The following is a 15,901-nucleotide window of genomic DNA, read 5'->3' on the forward strand; positions in this document are numbered from 1 at the left end:
TGGGATTTAGAATTCTTCTGTATGTGGGAAGGAGCATTGTCTGGTAGGTTAAACCAACAGACTGAGAAGTGTGACTCGAGTTTCTATTGCTTGCTGTGATACCAAGGCCATAATTCCTATTCTCTCTCTACTTAAGTGTGCCTGACAATAAAACAGGTGACACTTTCCTAGCTCACAGTGCAGGCTGTGAAGTTAATGTTTATAAAGTAGACAGGTTCTTGAATTCGAGGCCCTTTACAAAGCGAAGCATTTATTTATAAAATTGAGGCGAAATTATAGTAGCATAGCCAAAACTTCTAAAAAGCACTTTTTCGTAGGTTAAGTTCTCCAGTGAATTTGGAGAAATATCCCAAGTGACATGGTATAAACTGGTGATAGGCAGGGCTAATCCAAGTGTGGTTTTCTGCATGGTAACTAATTATGAACCTAGGAGGCTGTCTTCTTTCTGCCCATTCCTGGATTGGTCACATGGCTCCCACATATTAAATTTAATGCAGGACTTTCCAGTCCTCTCAAAGGAGTTAGAAATAGTGGCTCACAAGGCAGCTGCTATCTCACACCATTACAGCTGTCCCTTCCACTCAAATTTTCTCTCATCCCTCTGCTTCTTAGAAAAGAGGCTGGCATGAGCGTGGGGAGATGAAGAATACAATGGTTTGAGATTTCATGTAACTAATCTGTCACATCCTATAGTGTTTGTAACTAGCTGCCCATTTAAAATGTATTGGCATTACACCACCATGCCAGTGATACAATAAACAGCAACATTTGTGGCTCAAAAGTTCTGCAACTGGTAAGAACAAGGTTGCTGTCAAAATGCCAGCCATATTTTTAACCTTCAGTGCTAGTGATTTAAAAACTATGGACATCAGAATGTAATAGTTTTAAATATCAGTGGCTACTATTTCTTGTGTGTGTGTGTGTGTGTGCTCTGACACCCCCCCACCCCCATTTTTTTTTATTTATTATTTTGATCCATTTGGAAAGGTGACGATTCAGTTTGTTATGGTAACTGCAGTTTATTTCTACTTGCTCTGCTGTTCATTAACTAGAAAACTCTTACAAACAGTCAATGAATTATTATTGCCCTTGGGTGGTAGTGTTTTCCCCCATCTTCCCATTCCCTCTGGTTGCAGAGGGTGGGGTGGGGGTGTATGGAACCAAATCCACAAACTCTATTCTCTTTCCCTGACACTATCCAATGTGAATTTGCCATTCATTTTTCTGCTTACCTTGCAGAATCTTTCGCTCTGCTGTGTATTTGAGAGGTGGCTATGCAGGGAGGGGGAGAGAGAATGGATTAATTGGAAAGGAGTAACTTTGTTTAGCACAGTACAAACAAACATTGATACAAAAAGCTGATTAATTATTTAATTTGTTGGACTATAACCTTCTTTTTTGCTACTGTGTCATCTGAGTGTTTTTGAGGGGACTGACCAGTCAATGTCTCTCTTAAAGCTGTTTCAGTCTTAAAGGCCAGCTGCAACTGTTTTGATGCAATTCAGCTAAGCCGTCAAAGTTCCTGTAATCTGTGCCATCCTGTCTCATAGGGTCCCATCTCATAGTTGTCCTTTCTCTGCAGTGCTCTATGCCCAGGTCTCTGTGGCTGGGCTGCTCCAGCCTGGCGGACAGCATGCCGTCACTGCGATGCCTGTATAACCCAGGGACTGGCGCACTCACAGCTTTCCAGGTACTTTCTCTCTCCCCTCTCTCTCTGGTCCGTGTGTGCATGTCTGTTTCTTGCTCTCTCTTGCTTGCTTACATCCTTTTATTCTGCTTCAAACTGCGTGCTTCCTCATGCCATTCAAAACTCCTACAGTAATTAACCTCATCTCATGTAGATTCTGAGTGTATCAGTCTGGGGCATTTTCATTGCATTGATTTTAATAATCATTTTGCCTAAATTGACCTGCTACCATCAGCTTTGCCATTTGTTCTCAGGTTTATCAGAAGCATGCAGCTGAAGTTTAACAAGTGTAACTGGTAAACAATATTCATCTGATCTGGGCCGACGTACAGCCAGTTGCTTTAATTTTGTTAGCAAAATATTTCTTAAACCTATTAGAAGAGTTTGCAGTGGAACTGACAGATGGTGCCCTGCATTCATATTTATTTTATTAGATTTAATAATGGAGGTGCAGGAGCTTCAGGTACAGACAGTTGGAACACAGAAAAGTTGATCAGATGCCACACAAAGCAAGTGCATTTTGCATTGTGCTCTGAAGGTTGCTGGATTTTGACTCTAACGAGCTGTCAAGGGAAAATGAATTCCAAGGATGGGGAAGTGTCTGCTGCTAGACATGGTGTAGTCAAACTTCAGTTCTGATAGCAAGTCTGTCCCACCCAATCTTAATTGCCTTTATATGGGGTATAAAGTGAGAGGCAAGTCTCAGATAACCATGTCCCAGACCACTCAGGGCTTCAAAATCATTGCCAACACCTTGAATTTCAATTAGAGATGAACAGAGATGCAGTGCAGACTGAGCACACAGGTGTTGTTTTTGTGCTGGGCACCTTTGAAAGCTGAGAACTGATACTGCACTAGCTTAGGTTTCTGGGATACTTCAGGGGTATTCTGAAGAAAGGTGCCTTGCAAATCAAGCCTTGGAGGCTTAATGGCATGAATGACTGCTTCAGGGTCCACACTGCAGAGAAATAGCTGCAGTCTGTTGTCCCAGGCTGATGGTAGCCAGTGGGGCTTTTCACCAACAGCCTCTGGGAATCTATGAGCAATCCCAGATCCAGTATGCCCCTCAAGTTGTGAATCATTTTGCCAAAAGTCAGTTACCTGCCTTCAAGAGATGGCATGCAAGAAACTTGTATTTTATTTTGGGTCTGGTTTCTTGCTCCCAGGACTGGCAGGACTAGGGAGTGCTAGGGAGTGCTGTGGAGAGATACTCCCAGTCCCAGGGAAGGTTTACGCGTCTTACATCATTCTGCAGCAACCCTTATAGCTGACCTAGCACTAGCACTGATGGACTCTGGAAGGTGTCCTGTCAATCCTCCTTGGCTGAAGCAAGCTTCTTGCAGACCTTTCAGTGGGGGGAGGGGAAGAGGGCTTTTATATCCTTCTAAGAGGACACTGGAGACACAGGCAGTATTTAGATTCCTACTTCTAATCCTGATTTGCATAATTTGACTGAATCAGATGGGCCTCTTTTTTGTTTTCCGCTGAGGAATAAATCTCCAACATCCTTAAGCTCTGGTGTAAGGGCGAACCCTGATATAGGCGTGGAGCAGTTTGTATACTGAAACTGGTACCCCTCTTTCTGCTTGATTTTTCATTTTTAGAAAATCATCCATTTATAGAACACCTTTTATTTCAGAATATCCCGAAGCACTTTACAAGTATCCACATCTGAAGCTGAACAAATCAACTGTTTAGCAGGAACACAACAGTTCAGGGCTGATGAATACCATATCCATTTGACAGTGCAGTGAGAATTTGGGATTTAGCTATACTCAACTCTTGTGAGAAATTTCCAAGGCTATTTAATGGCCTTGAATGAATAGGAACTCTGCCTCACGTGCCATCCGAAACACTTCTCTAGCAACACGGTACCCCTAGTCCCACACTGAGGCATTGGTTCTGTATTAACTGAGGAGAGAAACTTTGAACTTCCAGCAACAGTTTCTGCAGCATTTGCATTCTTTGTCCCAATGAGTTTTTCCGTAGGCTTGGACCCTTATTAGTTTGCAGATCTGATGCGATTTCTTCCTTAGGTGGTATGTTTGCTGTCTGTTTTGTTGCAGTAATCTGAGCGGGTGTGGGGTTGGAACATGTCAGTGACTAGGATATCAAGAATTGTTTCCACCTTTTCTGGTACTATACAGAGTTTTCAATGTAGCATTGTAAGACCTCTTTTTTGGAGCCCAGGAAATTTTCTCATATTAAGCTACACTTTTTTTTAGCAAGCTTGAAGTAACTGCAGAAGAATATCAATTTTCTTTGCTTGTGGCAAGAAAGAAGGTGCCATCTGGAAGGCCACTTAGTCACTGCTGAATTTGTCTAGTTATTTACATGCTTTGCCATGAGATGCTCAGACAGAAATGGCAGCACAGACACTTTCTGAATAGTTCAGCTAACAACCTGCTGACACCTCACGGGAAGCATTGGCAAATATTCAAGTTAGAGAATTTTCTTGGTATATCAGATGACATCCATGTTTCTCTTCCTGTGTTTGTTTTACTCCCAGAAACATTTGTATGAAAACAGCCTCTCACAGTCCCTCAATTAAATTTGACAACCCTTTGTGACATCACAACAGGTAGCAAGTCAAAACTGGGGTTCTTACTTTAGGTGGGGGATTAAGCAACAAGAGCGACACATTTCTTTAGTGCTTCTTACCTCAGAAGATCCCAATGTGCTTCTCAAACCATGATGGACCCTATATAAGTGAAATGCAACCAGCTCTTTGGTAGAGGACAACAGCAAACTGGTACGTGACGTGCTGCCTAACAGTGAGGGTAGGGGAAGAGAATGAAATTTTAGCAGAGGATGACAAAAGACTAATCCCTACTACTAAGAGTAAAAGTGCCATGTGGCCTTTAATGTCCATCCAGAACATGCCATTCCAAACTGATGGCAAATTTTAGTCCACTGTGACCCTCCTAAGCGACAAGAAACCTGTTTACATGTAGATGCTCTTAATAATAAAAATGGTCATCTGGAGAGTTATCTCCGTAACTGAATATTTTTAAAAGTTTCCAGGACACACACTAGAAGATATATTTATATTCTAGGGACATTTTTCACTTTGAAGAAAATTGTTTACTTCCCCTATCTTACAATACTTGCCAGAAAAGGAGGGATGCAAATTCAGAAGAGTCAGCGTGTGTCATATTTAAGAGCATTAGCTGACTTACAGTTAAACTTGGGTTGAAAAACAAGAGTGCAGTGAAAATGGAATGTGTCTCAAGACATTCAAGGTTGCAAGGTTTGACTGTGCAAAAAGTTATAGTAGATTGTTGAGTTTTCTTCCTAGATTATTTGGGTAACAGGCATTTGGTGGTAATAGGATTTAGCACTCATATATTGATGGTCATCTGTGGATCTCCAAATGTTTCACAAAGATGGGTAATTTTGATTATTCCCATTGTACAGATGAGGAAACTGAGAAGCAGTGAGTTTAAATGACTTGCCCAAGCTCACACAGCAAGTCAGTGGTGGAGGACATTCCTATCCTTTCTTTTTGCCTGTTTGACTCCCCCACAGGTGCCACATCAGATACAGAATGTAAACTCCTTGGGGCAGGGACCATGTCTTTGTTGTCAGATGCCTGGCACAATTTTGCGTGCTAGAAAATAAAATAAAATTAAAGATAGCAGTAGCACTGTCAGTTGTAGGCTGCCAATTCTGAGACCCAGTAGTATGGTGATGGGTGATATAGAAAACAGAGAAGGGTTAGATTCCTCTGAAGGATCTGAAGGATCCTGTTGGATGAAGGGGAGGGTTTGAGACATTGTAGTCTTTCTAGAATGCTTTACAGAGTATTTCATATAAATTCCCACAATCTGCTATTGTTGAGGCTGGTTGAATCGAGTACTTGACCATGAAGCATTACACACAGGACATATCACTTCCTCATGCTGTAGCTCCTTATTAAAGATGAAGATGGCTATGATCTGCATAGTTTTGTGCAAATTATTGTGACCTCCTTATTCCTGACAGAGAATGCTACCTTTTGGTTGGGCTAAGTCCTTAAATAAAGTATAGGAGAGAGTAATTTTGATGTGAGCAGACTGGACTAGGTTAAGTTGCTGATGGCACATGTGCACTTTCTCTTCTGATAGAGGCCATTTTTGGAGAAGGTTGAGGGATAAAGATGTGGGGTGATTGAGGAGCATGGCCCACAACCTGGCATATGCAGGCAGAAAAGAGAAAGGGGCAGCTGTATGTTTTTGTTTTTGTTTTTTTGCTTGCTTGCTTGCCATTTTTTCACCATGGCTGATGTTAATACATGTGGAAATGATTTTTCTAAAGAGGGGCATTGTCGGTAATTTATATCCCATATTCAGCTTTCTATGAAAATTTCATAGCACGTTTCCTTCTGACTATTCACAGGTTTTGTTTAAAAAGTTGACTTTTTTCATTACTGAAAATGACTGTGTATATATAAATACAAGAGTAATGATGATATTATTGATGGCCTTAAGGTAAGTAACCCATACAAAGCAAGCTGTGCATGCTCTGCAGTCACTGTGTTGGGTGCAGATGTCTGTTGCAATTTCTCTAAAATGAATTATTCACCACTGGAAAGAGCAATTATTAGTACGGATAGTTTTTGTGTCTAATTGGAGGTGAAATATACTGTCTGGTCAAGAGATTCTATCGGCATAGAGAGATAACTGCACTTGACCGAATCTTGCTTTGCATTTCCTGCCCTGGTTCTGTTCCAGTGGCCCTGTGAAATGTGCCTGCAGGCTATTTACAGTGAGATTATACAAGTGAATCATAATTTTGGTGACTAATATCCAGAGCATGTGGCTCCAGCACCCCCCAGCTGGTGGCAGGCTCACCCCTGTTTATGAATGTAGTTAGGTGGCCCCCAACTGTTTACAAGACAGCAGAGGTGAGATTTTTGATTGACAAGTCAGAAATGCATTAGATCATTCCCTCTGCCAGTCTCTGGTTCATGCTGTTAAAAATGTCAGCCTCTCCAAGTTTGAATGGCAGCCCGAGGGCCTCAGAAGCTTTTTGTTTTCTGAGATGGAAACACAAATTGGATGTGTGCCTGAGCGCTTCATCCTGGGCTGTAATTTCATCTTTTAGCTAAGAACCACAAGGTACATGAGCAAAGCACCCTGTAAACAATAATACTGGGGAAAAAAATAAACAAGGTCGTGTTTCTGGTACGTTGATCCACCAGTGTCCTGACCTCTATCAGGTTGAACATCTCCACTCTGATTGCTGTTCCCTTTGGCATTACAATGAAAGGGAGAGAGACTGACATAGGAGGCAAAGATTTAAAGTTGCAGTGTTGTTGCACATTCCTTGTATTGGCGATGAAATATTGAACTGCCACAATGTGACACTTGGATTTTTAAGCAAAGTTTCTTATTTGAGTTGTTTGGCGTCCACTCCTCCGGCTTCTCTTATCCCCGCTCATTGATAAGATTGAAAGCAATAGCAATTAAATGGATGAAAGGGAATAAAAGAAATGACAGAAATGCAACCAAATTAACTGCTCAATATTTTGTAGTGTGGCAGAGTTAGACTTTCAGGAGTCTAATTGCCAGTGGAGTGAAATGAATGTGCACCTTGGTCTGTGATTTTTAAATGGAAGGAAGCTGCAGTGCTAGTCTAGCTGTGTGTACCTGTGTGCAAATGGGCTTTGGTAAACAAATGCAGTGTTATAGGGCAGTGCACACAACAACCAAAAATGTTAGGGAACCTACTTATCACCCTGTTACTTCAGTGACCTTGCATCTAGCTGGTTCATTAGATACTCATAACCAGTGCTCCATGTTTTCTGTTGTTCTATGGCTGGGGAATCTACTACAGAATCCACTCTCTGCTGCAGAATTGTGTTATGGGGTCTAAGCTTTCATTTACAAAAAAATTAAGTTTCTAGTCTGTATGACTGCAAAGAAAACCTCCAAACATAGTGGTGAGTAAGTGGTGTGGCTTTTTCTGTTAAAAAAATGCTTCTGCAAGAGTGAATTACAATTTAATAACTGGATGACTGTGTTTCTTCCCCCTCAAATGTCTAACATTTTTAACTTTTGAAAATATAAATGTATGTTTCAACTCTCCAGTCTAAGGCCTGGTCTACACTAGACATTAGGTCAGTATAACTATGTTGCTCAGAGGTGTGAAAAATCCACATCCCTGAGCGATGCAGTTAAACCAACCTAACCCCTGGTGTAGACAGTGCTAGGTCAATAGGAGAATTCTTCCATCCCCCTAGCTACCGCCTCTTGGGGAGTTGGATTACCTATGCCTCTGGAAGAATCCTTCCCATTGGTGTAGGTAGTGTCTTCATTGAAGCAACGCTGCAGTGGTTTATATGTAGACAAGCTCAGAGTAGCAAATAAGGAGTGGTAGAACAGAGCCTACCCCACTCAGTTGTTCACCCCAGCATACTATCAATGTGATCATTAACATAAAAATGCATTGTAACCACTAAGCTGCCAATGCTTCTACTCTGCATTAGTGATCATACATGTAACACCCGGTGCTGTTCCTGGTAAGCAGAGCGGTGAGGTCTAGTGTATCAGTGTTGGTTGGTTGATCAGTTTAAAAAAAAAAAAAAAAAAAAGCTATTCTGCCAGCCAAGCCTGGATTTTCTTCCCTCCCCTGTTAGAAGTCAGAAAGGTGTATAAAGCTGTTTTGACAAATGGCATACGTAGTGCCACATTGAAGGATACAGGTATTTTTAAAGCTAGCCCAGTTCCTGAGGATTGTGAACATCTGCTTAGAGGTATTGTAGAGCTCCACAATGCACTAATTGAATTACTCTTTTCTGAAGTTGCAGACTGCACTAATTGAATTACAATCAGCTATTGTGTGTGTGTGTGTGTATGTGCTGAAATGAGCAGAGCTGAAGCCTTGGGGAGCAGGAAGATAGTGGGAGACATGACAGATCATATGTACTGTGCTGCTATCTAATGGCTACTTCTGGTACTGCATGGTCTCCAGGGAAGAGACAGGATTTCAGTCCTTTGCATAACCTAGGGCTAAACTCATCCAATTTAATTCTGGTGGTCCCAAGACATTTTTTTAAAGCTTTAAATAATAGCAAGAAGGAAGGAAGTTTCATTCACTAGAATTTCTAGTAAACAATTTGGTTTTTAAAAAGCTTTTAGTAGATACATAAAATTGAACTTTCAAATATTTTAACATAGATCTTATTTACTATTAATCTTTTTGCTATGCTTCTACTGGCAACTTTAGGCCCCATATTGGAAAAAGAGTGGATTAAGCGTGCTGCATTAAAATCCCTTTTAAATATCAGTACCTGTTTCTATATGTTCCTGATGAAGTTAGCACCAGGATAGTCTATTGTAAATCACTGGGTTTTACTATTATTTTGTGTTTGAAGAACTCTGTGGGAAGTGCTTAAAATGTAGCCAGTTATACAAGATCAAGTTCTACAAATCTCTGCTGAACTGACAGAGTTAAAGAATGTAATTTTACCAGAAACCTGGGAAAGTTTTGAAACACTGAACAGTGCAATAAACCTTTCTCATCCAGTCTTTTAAGTCTAAGTTAGTCACAATTCAGTGACTCATGTAAAACAGATATCATGCATTCATAATTCCAAGGAAAAGGAACTTTAAATGCAAACACACATAGGAGAACAGAACAAGGGCTCTCCTCTTATAAATCAGGGATTTAAGTTGGCACATACCAGTTTGAATAAGAGCCCTACAACAGAAATATGCTTGCAGAATCCTAAAATTGAGGTTGAAGCAAGACTTAAGTCACATTTTTGTCAGTTTCTCTTCTATTGAAAAGTTGTTCCCTGCACCATATGAAAACTTCCTGTTTTATGTACAAAAATAATCAAATGTTCTATTCTTCATGCTCTTCACTGTTACGGGAACCAGGCAGTGAGATACAGTTTGCAGAAGAACCTCACTAATTTCCACTATTCCATTTCTGACTGATTGTTCTCACAAAATAATTTCTCAACAGAGATCCAATAGCAGTGATTGTACTGTAGAGAGATCTCGTTAGTAAGACTTCATTACTTTTCAAAAGACACCAGTGCAACTTACTAGAATGCTATGTAGTATAACTAAAACTAAACTACATTTGTCAGAATAAATGAACAACATATACAGTGACATGTGGGATCCTTTTCCATTGCACTTGTTCAGTTACTTGCTATCTCTCAATATCTGATCATCTAAATGGGTCTTCCAGTCACTTTTGTGAATCAACAAGGTTCTGCTGTATGTATAACTACTCTGTCATCTCTGTTTTCATTGAGATCTGCAAAAAGACAAAAGAACTCTGTAGACTAACATTTTGACTTAAACGCCACTTTTTGAGGAGCCATGTTAACCAAATCAGTCTGCAGTATTTATTGTATCAGATAGTCAGCCTTCTTGGGTTCCTTTTGAAATAGTCAAGTAGACAGTTTCCAGGAGACACTGCCAATCAAATGTTCAAATAATTAACTGCAGTCCTAATGCTTTTGTCCAAATGTTACATTGGGGGGGGTGTTTATTTTTAAATGATTGCCAATGTTCTATAACTGTGTCCATGATCACCTCAGTCATCAAGCCAGCCACATACATGCAGCTTTGTAGAACGGAACTGGAGATCTAAGTCTCCAAAAACAAAGCTACCTATCTAGTAAACTAAAGGAGGATCTCTTTTAGTCCATCCAATAAAAGGAACCACTAAACGTATGAACATGTTCAGTATCTCACAAGTGTATGCTCTGCACTCCTATAGCACTTTACAAGTGATGAATTAAGTCTACAACAACCCCATGAGGTAGGTGTTGCACATTTTGTCTGTGCCATATTCTCACAGTACCTTCTCTTGTCAAGTTTTAGAAAAATAACTATTGATGTTTTGGATTCTTCAGAATAAAAGACCTTAAGCTCAGTGAACCCCTACTTACAGTGCCTCCTGCTGGTAGAACCTGGAATTGGAGCCCCCCCCCTTTTTTTTTTTAACAGAGTATGAGTCACCTTCATGTGGCCTAGGAGTGAGCTCAGTACTGCTTTAAGAAGCTGTAAGTGGGAATGAATCCATTCCATACAGTGTATAAAGTGCCTTTTAAAACAATCTATTTCTAGAACCTAAATTGTCCTGGGACCAGCTCTTGATATAAAAATTCATAGAAACCTGTTTTTCAGAGTGTGGTAACTTCTTGCCGTAGTGCTGTAGTGTTAGAATTCACATTGGCCAGGTTGTTCTGTAAATTAAACACTGACAGCTCCCCTCAGGGGAACAGCCAATGTATTTATGATGATGTGCTGATTACACAAAATACACTGCAAGCAGAAAACAGCTGCAGAGAACAAACCTCTTAAAAGAATACAATTACAAATAGCACCCTCACTATTTCTAGTGGTGAGAGTAAAATACAGCATGCTAATGCAGGTTTTCTAGTCTGCTTCAAAAGAAGAAAAGGGCTATATGAAGGAAAGGAGCTGAAGTATAGTTCGATGTGCGTGCAGTGCCAATATAGAGTGGTATATAATCTGTTCCTGAAGGTGAGGGTCAAGAAAATACCTCAGGGCCTTGCTACGGTAGACCGCTCTTCTTAAAATGCCTTTCCATTGCAGCTCCACCAGCACTGGCAACAGTAGAGCACTAGTGTAGGCCAGCTGCCAGCATTTTAACCACAATCACGACCCTGTTCCGAACCGATCTAGGCGACAGTGTGGTTAAAATGCCAGCAGAGGGTCCACGCCAGCACTGCGAACACCAGTAGAGCTGTGACTTTGGGGAACTTTATGAAAAAATAAGTCTAGTTCAAAAGTAACCGCCCCTGATTTTATGACTAATTGTTTTGTATATGTTTTGGGAGAGTCGCTGGGAATGAAAGGGGTGTTCTCTTCTGTCTCTGCATGGCAGATTTAAATTATTCTGTTCTAGATGGCTGTGGAGTTTTTTTTATTTTTTCACCACCCAGAGAGATGGTAGGCACCTTTCTGTACTTATAAGAAAGCAAGGCTCTTGAGCCAACAGTTTACAATCCAATTTAGATATGACAGAATCAGGACAGCAACAAAACAATTTGGGGAGGATGTTGGAGGAAGAACTTGGCATTATTTTGCTTAGAAAGGGTATAGGCTAGGAAGAGAAGAGGTTACTCTGAAGAGACTGGTGCATTGGCAGGGTTGGGGGGGGGGACAAAAGATGGGGGTTGTGGGGTGCTGTGTGTCAGTACCTGTGTGTAGTAGGGAAGTTGTGTAAGGACTGGTACAACCAGATTGTATGAAGGTTTGTCCAAGTTAGCAGAACATGGCTGTAGAAATCAACAGTGCTGCCATTGGCTCGCTTTCAGGAGTTGTAAAAATCATCAACAGTTACAATTTTTAAGTATGATGTGAAGCAGGGGACTTTAGTAATATTACAGTCTAAGATCGCACTTATGGCTAGATACCTATAGGAGAACTCAGGTGTCAAGGATGCCCTCCCCATCCACTTGGGTTGGCCATCCATGGGCAGGTATGAGCTGCTTAACAGATTGCAGAGTTTTCAATGCTTGATGGCATCCTTGTTTCATTTTAGGACCAGCATCTATGAAACATGTTTCAAGTGCCAGGCAAACAGTCTTCTATTTACTGCCCCAGAAAATGTGTTAAGCTGTCAGTGTATAAATCTGTTTTTACATCTAGTCAGGGAAACAACATTGGGATTCTGTGATTAGGAGCCCCTCTATTCACTTGCCTAATACAAAGAATCAGTTCTTCCATCTGCAGATCAGTAGCATGTACTAATCAACTCTTATACATCTGTCCATCTCTTTTAACTCAGTTTTGAGCCTCCTTGCATTGTGCTGCTCTGCTGACATCTATCCCATGTGGCTAAAAAAGGAGTTTTGTATAATCACCCCACTTTAATCAATAGAATAATTGATAAACCAGATAAGATTTAAACTGATTACCTCCCGAGTAGAACTCCCCGGAGGCCTTGGACTCTCTTAATTTTGACATGTGTGTTGTGTACCCTGCGGATGAAGTGCAGTTTGAATTATCTGTTTTTATTTGCTTAATGATGGGGAGGGTGTTAAAGTCAAATGTTTAATTAACCCAGCAATGGGCTGCGCTGTCACTTACACACACATCCAGCTGATTGAGATATCTCACCAAGAATACTGAATAGGAATGATAATGTGGCACTGAGACGGAAGATTGCTTTTTCAATCCATTTGCTGGGTCACTGCTTTGAATGTCTTATTGGATGAAAGGCATTCAGCCTGGAAAAAAAAAATCAGCATTTAAGTACATTTTGTTTCCTGGCCCCCTCCTCACCAAGAAGTTAACTAAAACAGATATGTTGTAGGTTTAATAAGCCATTCATGTCCTAGCAAAAGGCTGCGAATAGTGGATCTCAAGCGCCAGTGTGGCCTAGAGCTGTATAATTTCCTTTAGCAACTAGCCCCAAGGTATCTGAATATGAGCTATTATATACACACGCCCTTACCCTTCATTCTTTGGTTGCTTGATTACTCACCTCATTTTATAGTCGCTGCAGCAGTGGCAACTCTTCGTCCCCAATCAGGGAAGCGAGATATGCAATTGCATCTTTGAAGCCCCTCCTCAAGAGAGTTGGATTTTTTTATGGCAGATCCTAGTAATAGGGTTTTTAATTTAAAAAGTGTTATATGGGGGTGTTTCATTATTTCATACATATTTTGTTACCTCAAAGCTTCGGAACAGCCCAGGGGTTTTGCTCCTTGTATTGCAGTCATTGTTCCAGCACCATGATGCTGGCTAGCTAACCATTATACAGACGATCTCTACTCCAGGACCCTCATTCTCCATTGTTTCATTAGAAGGGGTATATAGGTTGCATGCTGTGTTGGTCAGAAGATTGAGGCACATTTAGATACATGCATCTTTATAATCTGATAATGAGTTTGTCATCTGTAGTGTGTAGAAATTATCAATGGAAAAAAGTACACTTAGAGTAGAGAATCACTTTTATTTAATCACACATTTCCAGGAAGGGATGTGGTCTAATGGTTAGAACCGTGCCAAGGAGCCAGGTGTTCTGGGATTTTTACCCTTCCCACCACTAGCTTGCATTATAACCTTGGGCAAGTCACGTCTTCTCTGCTTCAGGCAGGGGAAAACTTGAATGAAGGTGTGAAGTTAAGCATAAGGGAAGAAAATCAGAGCAGAGACCAAAAGAAAGGGCGAGGGTATAAAGGGGCTCTATGGTGAAGACCATGAGCTTGACACTCAGGCTTTTGGAGTTAAGAAGCCAGCCAAAGGGTTTGAGGAGAGGAGTGGGGAAACTGGAGACCAAGATCAAAATAAAAAAGACAGGAGACAAACAGGATGTGGGCAGGGGGTTTAGTATTGGGGCTAGTGAGGCTGAATTGTTCCTATGTGAGGGGTCTTGCTATAAGGAGTTAGGAGTGGGCTATACTAGAAAAATAGATCAACCTTGTTATGTTGCTCACGAGTGTGAAAAATCCACACCCCTGAGTGATGTAGTTAAGCTGACCTAAGTTCCCTGACAGCTCTAGGTCTACAGAAGAATTATTTTGTCGACCTAGCTACCACCTCTCATGGAGGTGGAGGACGGCAGAACCCCTCCCATCGCAGTAGTGTCTACATGAAGCGCTACAGTGGTGCAGCTGAGCTGCTGCAGTATTGTAAGAGTAGACATAACCTTAGACAGTAGTACTTCAGCAAAGGACACAGAATCTGCTCTGAAACTAGCCAACCTTACAGTCCATTTATCAAAGCACTTGCAGTTCCCATGCAGATGAAGCCATAATAAATATTGAGCGAAGAAAGTTAATCTGTGTCTAGAGAATTTTAATAAATAAAAAGTTCAAAAAAAAACCTCTCCCCAGACCTGTTGGCTCTTGCTAACTCTTGTTAGTACTAGAAATATGTTTTTGACACCTCTTTGGGATGTTCGCTTATGTTCTCACAACCTTTAATGGCTGACAATGCTATTTTTTCCCCCTCATGTGGGGAAAATCAAGAAAGTAGCTGGTTCAGGAATAGATCAGCACTAGTAAAAACTTTAATTCATACAAAAAAGAACAGAATGAAAGTGACTAATCCTAAAATTTGGTATTTTCACGTGCTGAAATTCAGCGTTAAAAATGCATATTTGTGTTCATCAAATGAAGGAATGCAGTAAAGCAAACCCGCGAGGAACAGAGCCAAATCACGTTTGATTTCCCCCCCCCCTTTTGAAGTGCTTCTATTTCATGATAAATCTGCCTGCATGAATTGTGCGTGGTAATATTTTCCAATCTTAAAGACAAATTAAGTAAAGCTGAAATCGATGGTTGGACATATTAACAGGAATCTGAAAGATCAGAGAAATCGTTAAGGTTGTCAGAGAGTGGGGACAAAGTCGATTTGTTGGGGGAGGGAAGGGGAGGCAAGTGCAGAGAATAAGACACTAAAGTGAGACTGACCAAAGCAGAGAATGATTGCATAGTACAAAAATACTCTCAAGGCCAGTCCTTGGTAAGTTCCCTTGTCTGGTCTACAGAAATGTACCCTACATTTGAAATACAAAATGCAAACTGTAAATATCACACTTCCACCTTCCAATGTGGTGATTGATTTGATCATTTAGGAGAAGAGATTCTAAAACAGATCCTGGCTATGCAGGGGGTGTCAACCTGAGCCCTTAAGGTTTCTTTTGCTCTAACCTTGTTCTGAAGAATGGGGAAGCAGCGCTGCCTAATGAAGAGGTCTAGGAGTTACGAAAATAACCAGATGTCCTGATTAGCAGAAGCAAATGTTCGTCCCTTAATCCACGTTAAATTCTATTCAAAGGCTTTCTGGATATAATGCTTGTGTAAATAAGGCACCACCACAAATTGGAATATAAAGGGCCATTGGCCAACTGGCTTTGAAACTTGAATATTAAAAACAAATTTACCACTGTTGACTCTTTGAAATTCAGACAACAGAAGTGGGAAGCTGCTTCCCAGGGAACATGGAAAGACTGTTCTCATTAGCCATATTTTCGCTCTCTGTTTTGAGAAATTTCTGGTTAAGCGAAGATAGCTTTTTGAAATTCCCATGAATGGTATGTTCTCACCACCTGGATCCCTGTTTATTTTAAAACAAACTTTATGCTGTTGAATCTATTTTTGTTTCATAATATCTTGGATTAATATTTGCACTGGCTTTCAAAGATGTATGTACTACATCAAATTCATTATTCTCCTGGTAGTGTTGAGACTTCCACAACTTTACCTTCATCTTTCTAATGAATTAATAACTG

General features: G+C 40.7%; 1 protein-coding gene across 4 annotated transcripts in view; it reads left to right on the top strand.

Moving 5' to 3' along the window:
* Positions 1-15,901, top strand: part of BTRC (beta-transducin repeat containing E3 ubiquitin protein ligase) — a 160,947-nt gene that overhangs the window by 38,071 nt on the left and 106,975 nt on the right. For 3 of the 4 annotated variants that reach the window (XM_067537192.1, XM_067537191.1, XM_067537193.1), the window contains one exon: positions 1,583-1,690. The exons of the other annotated variant lie outside the window; for it this stretch is intronic. In XM_067537192.1, the coding sequence (XP_067393293.1) occupies positions 1,583-1,690 (108 nt within the window). The remainder of the gene's footprint in view (positions 1-1,582; positions 1,691-15,901) is intronic. 4 annotated transcript variants of the gene reach the window in all.

This window comes from Emydura macquarii, unplaced genomic scaffold (assembly GCF_026122565.2).
Source record: "Emydura macquarii macquarii isolate MOO-44397 ecotype Brisbane River unplaced genomic scaffold, CSIRO-AGI_Emac_v2 contig_3692, whole genome shotgun sequence".
NCBI classification, from domain to species: Eukaryota; Metazoa; Chordata; order Testudines; family Chelidae; genus Emydura; species Emydura macquarii.